The sequence below is a fragment of the Delphinus delphis genome, chromosome 15 (assembly GCF_949987515.2).
Source record: "Delphinus delphis chromosome 15, mDelDel1.2, whole genome shotgun sequence".
NCBI lineage: Eukaryota > Metazoa > Chordata > Mammalia > Artiodactyla > Delphinidae > Delphinus > Delphinus delphis.
In genome coordinates, this window is record NC_082697.1 from 6544196 (window position 1) to 6553297 (window position 9102).

At 42.6% G+C, this 9102-nt stretch overlaps 1 protein-coding gene across 1 annotated transcript; it reads left to right on the forward strand.

The window, feature by feature from the left end:
• The first annotated feature begins 258 nt into the window (after positions 1-258).
• Positions 259-7431, forward strand: CBLN4 (cerebellin 4 precursor). Its single transcript, XM_060032656.1, has 3 exons — positions 259-549; positions 3501-3617; positions 6161-7431. The coding sequence occupies exons 1-3, from the start codon at positions 259-261 to the stop codon at positions 6356-6358; spliced, it is 606 nt and encodes a 201-aa protein (XP_059888639.1). The 3' UTR covers positions 6359-7431.
• The last annotated feature ends 1671 nt before the right edge of the window (positions 7432-9102 follow it).

Consider the following 9102-nt stretch of genomic DNA (forward strand, 5'->3'; position numbering starts at 1 on the left):
GCTGATTCTTGGGCGGAGGAGGGTGGGGTATAGGGGATTCTGCATGAGCTCCTTAAAGGACAAAGGTAGCAGAACCAGCGAGAGAGCGCGAGGGGAGACTTTGACTTCAAACCACAGGATTGGAAGTGTGCGCGCCGCCGCCGCCGTTCCCGCAGCGCTGTCGATCTAGCCACGGGCATCTTCCCGAGCTCCGGGGTCCCGGGGTAGGAGGCGACGCAGGTGAGCAGAAGCGCCAGCCGGCTGCCTACGAGGCTCACCATGGGCGCTGGGGGCCGGGCGCTGTCCGTGGTGCCGGCTGTGCTGCTGGCCCTCACTCTGCCCGGGCTGCCCGTCTGGGCGCAGAACGACACGGAGCCCATCGTGCTGGAAGGCAAGTGCCTCGTGGTGTGCGACTCGAACCCGGCCACGGACTCCAAGGGCTCCTCTTCCTCCCCTCTGGGGATCTCGGTCCGGGCGGCTAACTCCAAGGTCGCCTTCTCGGCGGTGCGGAGCACCAACCACGAGCCGTCAGAGATGAGCAACAAGACGCGCATCATTTACTTCGATCAGGTCAGACCCCGAGGGATGCGGGGTGTCAGGAGTCGGGTGGCGGGAGGAGCGATGTCCAGGCAGCTCAGACCCGGGTTGAGCTGCTCTGATTGCGATTTGGGCGATCGTTTCGGCACTCGCCTCCGCAAAGGTTTTGGTCTGAAACTTCTGATATCTCTCCCGCCACCACCCCGCCCCCCATTCCCTCTTGGCCTCCGGAAGAGCTGCTGGGGTGGTGGGAAAGAGGCCGGGGGTGTAGAGCCAGGCGTCGAGAGCTCAGCACAAGTTTAACAGCAACAGGTCCATAGGACCTGGCAGGATCCTGGTCCCTGGACCTCGAAATCTCTTGGCCAGGGCTTGGCCCCCTGGCTCAGACTCCTCTGCGGGTGCTGCCGAGGCCATTCTCCGGCACAGTACTCTCTCTGATGCTGTATAAATGATTTGTTTCTCCCAGGTGGAGAAGCGTCTCCCCAAAGAGAGCTCTGGGGGCTCCCCAAAGAGATCTCTGCAGAGATCTCGCGGGTGGCTGGGGAGTGTAGGAAGCTGTGGCCCCGGTCTCATCTCGCCCACCTTTCCGCCGCCGGGATCCCCATATACATTGCAGGTACCGCTGCAGCGGAAAGCCCTTCTCGGCTACTTGGAGAAAAGTTGAGAGAAGGAGAGGAAAAGGAATCGGGCAGCTGCACTGAGCTCCCATAGGGAAGCGCTGGGGATCCGTTCTCCCTTCCCCTGCTCCGGTCCTTCCAGAGACATGCAAATTAGTGGGGAAAGACAGCCTTGGGGGCTGAGGATAAGAGGGTGGGGGAGGAACTGATGAAAGCTGTGGCTTGTTTTTTTTAGCGACCTGGAGCTCTGGGGTTTGGCTGATGAGAAACCCCAGGGTATCAGCTTAGCAAGGAGTCTTAAAACTGAAATCAGACTCCAGGGGTATCATCTCAACGTCAACAGCACCCAGAGTCTTTTAAATTCCAAAGTCGTATGTGTAGTTCACAGTTGTGTGCCGCATGGGCAAGAGCACAGGTTAAGTGGTGCTGCAGGACGTGCCAGGGAAGGGATGCGGTGACATTTCTATTCCTTACTTAATTGTTCCTAAGTAATATACTCTCCAGCTGGCCAAAGACAGAGAATGCCTCTCTGGGGCTTCCTATTGAATAGCCATCATCTTAAAAGAACTAAGCAGCCCCTTTGGGGTTTTGGTGCAGTATTTTCCGTCTTGATGTAAATGAAGTCAGCACGACCCCTGGCTTGTGTGTCAATGCATTAATTAAATACCGTGGACATTGCACTATCCTCTGTACAGTGCATTCTTTTCAGTGACCTTTCTGTCAGTTAGAAGAGGAGAAGGGTTTGTTCTTCTGTTCCGGGTGCCCATGCATCTTAGAGACAACAAGACACATTTGGTTATAGATCTCGATGTGCTTGGATGCTCTAATTACAATGTAGAGTCAACATCCAGCCTTATGTGTAGTCAACACTAATCAGCCGGTTCCATTATTGCTAATGAATTATGCTACTTGTATCTGATTCAGGAAGTCCCTGCTAAGTACCTCAAATTATGTTAAATGTGCTTAAACACATCTTTGTAAAATCTCTGTTAGGAATTATTGCATAGCTTGTGATTTGTTGAAAGACCATTGATCATCGGGTCAGAGACAGAAATCTGATGCTTACTTGGAAAAAGGTGTAATCTCAGAAGAAAATGCTACACCAACATACATTTTAATTTGGGGGTTGAGCCTGGTACATCTACCTGACCATCACTATAATTCTGGTGCATTGCTCACAGGCAATAGTATGTCTTTAGGGAATTATGCAAAGGGCTTAATATTAGCATGAATGTAGTGTTCAAAAGAGATAGTAGCAGATTGCCATTGATATAGGGGAAATGTATCTTTAGAAGGACATCTGATTTTTTTGAATGCCACTTATAGATTTATTTCTTGGAGAGAGATGGAAGAAACCCTAGTTATCTCCTGCCCTCCGCCCCTGCAATACACACACACACACACATACATTCTCCTGCTCTTTTTCATAGGAAGGGTCATACCTATGTGACATTTAGCTTATGAGGTCACTTATTGAAATTCAGAGCTAATTTCATAACCAGTAGAATCAGGCCGAACATTTCGGAATACAGAGTGCACTGTTGTTTTCTTGGGAAGCAGTGCTTTATTTCACTCTTCGTTTTTGCCCCTTGAACTTTAAATAAAGAGCAGGTGATTGATAAGGGAATGGATGACGGATAACACTGGGAGCAGCACAAGAAGGCCACCTGTTTCACAGTCTCTACTCTTTGGCAGCCTGCAAAGGCTGAGTCATTGCCAAAATATTATAATTAAGGCCTGGATGGCATAGGAATGGAACAAATGGCCGTGGGGCTTAGCAGAGGTTTGGCGGAGCCTCAGAGGAGGGCTGGGCATTCAGCTCACTCTGTGTACCAACTGTTCAGTGTCATGGATTATGTCACACGGTGGAGGGAGTGTCCAGACCTCTGTGTGGTGTGTCCGGGAATGACTGCAGAGAGCCCATGGGTGCCAGTTGGCTGACTTGGACACGTCACCTCTGGGCACTGTGAAGGCTCGTAGAGGGTAGGCGCGTAAATATGTGGCAGAAGCCTTTTATTTGACTCTCAAGGTAAAGCTAATATTTATAAGCCTTCACGTGTTTCTAGATGTTTCCAGAGCCATTGGGCCTTGCTGGAATTGAGGCATGACTACAAAGCTGTTACTTTATTTTTTCTTATACCATTTAAAAGACAGAAGAACCTTCCAATATACAAATCCGTTTTCCAAGTCACTAAAGAAAAAGGGATAGAACTCAATGTTTTATTTTCTATGGTTTTAAAAGTTAATTTTCTTCCTTAAGAAAGAAAGAAAAAAGAAAGGAAAAGAAAAAGGAAGGAGGAAAACTTATTTTACTTACAGAAGAGAATATTGTAATAATTGACTGCTGTTTATTCTTTTTATTTGTAGATCCTAGTAAATGTGGGTAATTTTTTCACCCTGGAGTCTGTCTTTGTAGCACCAAGGAAAGGAATTTACAGTTTCAGTTTTCACGTAATTAAAGTCTACCAGAGCCAAACAATCCAGGTATGTCTTTCGACCTGTTCCCTCTGTACCCTCAGGTGACAGTGTTTATCATCAGTGGGTTATGTATTTAAGTATTTATCCAAAGGTGTGTTTCATTGTAAAAATAAACAACCATCTTTATAGTAGTTTATTTTTAAAACACTTAATTTCCAATAACATCTATTAAGGCATGTGACAAGAAGCATATAGAAGAATAAGCAATTGACCTTATTACCTTAATAACAACGTCACTTAAAAAATATTGCTTAGTGGGCTTCCCTGGTGGCGCAGTGGTTGAGAGTCCACCTGCCGATGCAGGGGGCATGGGTTCGTGCCCCGGTCCGGGAAGATCCCACATGCCGCGGAGCGGCTGGGCCCGTGAGCCATGGCCGCTGAGCCTGCGTGTTGGGAGCCTGTGCTCCGCAACGGGAGAGGCCACGACAGTGAGAGGCCCGCGTACCGTGAAAAAAAAAAAAGAAATATATATATATATTGCTTAGTAAAAATTCAGTGACACAAATCTCTTTATAAGATCTTGATTGCTTTTAATGCATGTGCAAAAATTACCTGAATTTGTAAGAAAAAAACTAGTAAGATTATCAGAGCTTTACAGGTAACTACTAAATAGATAAAACAAATTTGCTGTCATCGTTAAAATTATGAGCTACAGTTAACGACTGAGAATAAATCTATGAAGGAACAATTATTCAATATACTTTTAAAGAAACGATGTGCTGTGCTTATCCTCTAAGTAGTTTATCCTCAGTTACTCTGATGTTGATGAATTCTTACCAATTGCAGTTGCACAGTTAATATATTTTGTGTTGTGCTTTCTAAGGAACGGGCTTGAATGTACACTCACGGACAATGATGAAGCTAGTTCCTATAGTATCTAACATGCCAGCACCCAGTAACACCAATACATGTCTATGGAATTCTAGGATAACTTTTTATCGTATGTTCAATGTTTGTATTGTATACTATGTATACAATATTGTATACAATATTGTATACTAAGTATACTATGGATACTATCATCTATGAATGATAGATTACACACTCATCTACTACTTTTACATGTCCTAGTGCATGGATAAATTGATAGGTCTCAGATTTAATTTATTCAATATTATTTTTAACATAAAAGGAATGAATATCTAGTAAACAAATTTCCTTCCATGGAAAAGCTTTTCCCAAGCCCCAACATTTAGAAATTTTTGTAATGTTTAACACAGTATAATCAAAATTGTAGTAAGGAGAGAAGGGAATAAATTTGATTTTATTCTTTGCTAATTATCCATCATTAAAATCTTCAGTGGTAGTGGTGATTATTATTTTTAATACACATTTCTTATCAGGGAAAATGAAGAAATCACAACACACATATTCCATAATTTCAACTGATTTTTAGCACTCTGCATGTCTCAGCGGTACAGTAAACCTGCAAGGATGTTAGTAGAACCTTGCGGTACCTGGGTTTCTCAGAGCAAAGGGCACTGGGGCTCTCTTTGCTAATGTACTGGGAAGCCACAGGCTCGCATCATTGCCAAAAACTTGCTACTGAATACGAGAGATAAATAAAGTATTCAATAGTAGGCTTAAGTTATGTGCTGAAGGGAAGCCAGTTTTCACATGGCTAGGTTGCTCTCCATGGATGGTATTCTTTTGTGAGCATTTAAGGAAATTTCTATGGGAGAAATTAAAAAAAAATTGTTTTAATTAAGAAAGATCAGCTTGGTAAGATCATACTAAGCCTAGCCACCACTATCTGCTAATTTGAAAGGAAAGGGATATATTTACTGAACATCAGTTATTTTACCAGGTTGGTCATTTTAGACATTATTTTTTACCCCCTGCCCCTCATAGATGCTTTGACTTCCTTTCTTTTTTTTCTTTCTCTCTTTCCTTCTTTCTTTTCTCCTTCCTTTCTTTTCTTTTCTTTTCTTTCTTTCTTTCTTTCTTTCTTTCTTTCTTTCTTTCTTTCTTTCTTTCTTTCTTTCTTTCTTTCTCTTTTCTTTTCTTTCATCTACAATATTAGTTTCAGGTGTACAACATAGTGAGTCAAGATTTTTATAGATTATATTCCATTTAAAGCTGTTATAGGGCTTCCCTGGTGGCGCAGTGGTTGAGAATCTGCCTGCCGATGCAGGGGACATGGGTTCGTGCCCCGGTCTGGGAAGATCCCACATACCGCAGAGCGGCTGGGCCCGTGAGCCATGGCTGCTGAGCCTGCGCGTCCGGAACCTGTGGTCCGCAACGGGAGAGGCCACAACAGTGAGAGGCCCGCATACCGCAAAAAAAAAAAAAAAAAAAAAAGCTATTATAAAATAATGTCTGTACTTCCCTGTGCTGTGCAATATATCCTTGTAGCCTATTTATTTGATACATAGTGGTTTTTACTTCTTAATTCCCTACCCCTATCTTCCTCTCCCACTGCCCTCCTCTCACTGGTAACCCTAGTTTGTTCTCTGTAACTGTGAGTCTGTTTCTGTTTTGTTTTATTCATTCATTTGTTTTGACTTTAGAGAGAGATTTTCAGTGGTTTTTTTTTTTTTTCCTTGTAGGTTAACCTGATGTTAAATGGAAAACCAGTAATATCTGCCTTTGCTGGGGATAAAGACGTTACACGTGAGGCTGCCACGAATGGGGTCCTGCTCTACCTGGATAAAGAGGATAAGGTTTACCTAAAACTGGAGAAAGGTAACTTGGTTGGAGGCTGGCAGTATTCCACGTTCTCTGGCTTTCTGGTGTTCCCCCTATAGAATTTGATTTCTTCGCGACGTTCATCCGGGTGAGGGGCGGCCCACCCCTGACTTCCTGGAAGATCATTTCCTCATCATTGGATTGATGTCTTTCCTTGGTTTCTCATGGGTAAATATGGATTCCCTGTAAGGATGCTAGGCCTGTCTGAAGCAGTACTGAGCTCCACAGGTTATTTTTGTGCGTGTGCGTTTCAGTGTACTTGGATCAGGACTCACAGCAGTTGATACCCATCTATGCTTAAGCGTAACAGTTCAAAGCTGTCTGCAAGGTTTATTCTGAATTTAATTTCCTGGAATTACTGAATTCGTTGCAGATGTGGCATTTTATTTAGTTAGTTTTCAAAGACCGGCAACTGGGTCTGAGAATTAGAGAACTGTATAAAAGTTCTGACTTCAGTCAACGATTTGCGTGATACTGCCAAAGAATTGTGTGCTGTGTTGCTGTACTGGTTTCACTTGTTTTTATTGCTTTGGAATTAGTTTTTTTGGTTTTCTTAGGGTAACTGCTGGCTTTGTGTCTTCTCTACAAATAGGGTAACGGCTTGTCTGCAAATTTACTCTATGAGGCCAGCATCAGGACTTCCCTTTAAAAAAAAAATGCTTCATAGTTGTATTTTAATTCTATATGTGAAAGAGTCATATTTTCCAAATTATATTTTCTAATAGGAAGAGTAGATCATAAATCTAACAAGGAAAAAGTTGCTTACCCGAATTCTAAGTGCTCAATCCTCAAACCTCCGCAAAACAGCTCTCCTCCACGGGAAATCTTACACTTTATTTCTCACTTTAATTAACGTGATTGATAATAACCACTTTTTAAGAACCTAAGGGATTTTTTTCCCTTAGACATGACCACTTTATTAACTGGAGATGGGATGCCCTTGTTTTTAATTATACCTATTTTTCAAACCTCCTGTTGTGTTTGAAGTATCATCTGGTTTTGCCTTAACTCCTTAAATTGTATAGATTTATCTGTTTAGTTAATACGAAATCCAAATAGCCCAAGGTAAACTTAGTGCAATATCTTATTTTGTCTTTTGTATAGGTCATATGAATTCATAAAATTATTTATGTCTCTGTTATAGAATAAAGGTTAATATATGTTAGTTGAATTGTTTTGTCCTTTCGGATTTGGAAATATATGTTTTACATGATTTATTCTCTCTCTCTCACCAACCCTTCCTCTTTCCCTTCCTCGCTCCTGTCCTTCCTACCTTTCTCTCATTTCTTTGTCTTGGAGTTGAAGAAAAGCTTTCTGAATTTTTAGAGAATGTACTCTGAATTGGCATAGGAAATCTTTACTATATGTTTAATTTGTCCAGATCCAGTGAGCTTGGCAAAAGAGGATCAATGAATTTAGGAAACTCTCCTCTCAGAAGGACTTACTGTTAGGAAGTTAAGTTTTAAAAGCTCCCCTAAAGCATCATGAAGGACTCAGGGAAAGAATGAGTGGTGATGCGTATAAAGACCAATATTTTCAAACTAAAGACTTTGGGGAAAAGTTCTCCCCTTTTCTCAACATTAAAGGACAAACAGAAGATGGCCCATTTCTTTTCAGAAGGAACTATAATTATAGATGTCTCATGTGGAGATTTCCATGCTCAACTTCCTGGTTGGTTGTCAATTAAAACAATTTTGGGAGCCCCCCTTTTGCAGTTTATGGCATCGAGGAAGCTGTTGCAGGATTCTGTGGGAGGAAACATGCAGGCAGGTCTTCCAGTATACCGGTGATTAATCACCAAGTCAAAATATTCATTCATCACAGGAAAACTCTCTGCTCCAAGAAAATGAAACTGAAGGAAATAAGGAGCTTAAACATAGGACCTCCCCGATTCCAAGTGCTTTTGGGGGTTCCTGGTGATCCCGGATTCTGTTATAACAGCCTGATTATCTAGTTAAAATTTTGTTTTAATTCTTTCTTTTCTTTGTTTTTTTTGGACTTAAGGCTGTTTTCCCCATTCTTTTTGGTTTCTAGAAACCTGGATAGCTGAATGTCTTCTTCTGGTTTTTAGTTTTTTAGCAAGTTACTGTTTTGATTCTTAGAATAAACAGCTTCAACCAACATTGCTTAAATTATCTTATAATGTGTTACATGCTTTGCTACATACTGAGTTTATAGAAGTGGTTACATCTGCCCTTTTTAGACCCCCCTAGACAGCAAACACAGCCAGAATCTTCATAAGGAGCAACAGAGGTCGCAAAGTGTGGTTCTACTTCGCCTTCTGACCGAGGGCACTGGGCTTTACCAATCTACCTTTACCATCTAAACCATCTGTCTCCAGAACGATGGTAATCCATGGGCCCCCCAATCGGTTGACCTAATGACCAGAGAGAAGTAATGAAAACAAGGAGAGGTGACAGCATGTGATAGCGGTTCACATTCAGAGCTGTGGAGCTCAAGTTGAATTCTTGTGGTTTTCTTTGGTAGGGAGGGACGTGGGGTTTCAGAAGTTGGTTTCTAAATAGGTTATTCCGTCCCCTGTAACACAGGCCTACCTTTAATCTGGGTTTCAAATGGCATAGAATCAAAAAAAAATTTTTTTTTTTGTGGCTTTTGGTCTTCTCTGACCTTTCTCGGAAAACAAATTCTCTGTGAATTTGATCCTGAAGTTCTGTGTCATCTTCTCAAACTAAGAAGATGTGTAAGAATCACCAGAGGAATCTTGATAAAATGTCGATTCTGGTGCAGTAGGTCTGGAATGGGACCCGAGCGTGTGCATTTTTTTTTGGCGGTACGCGGGCCT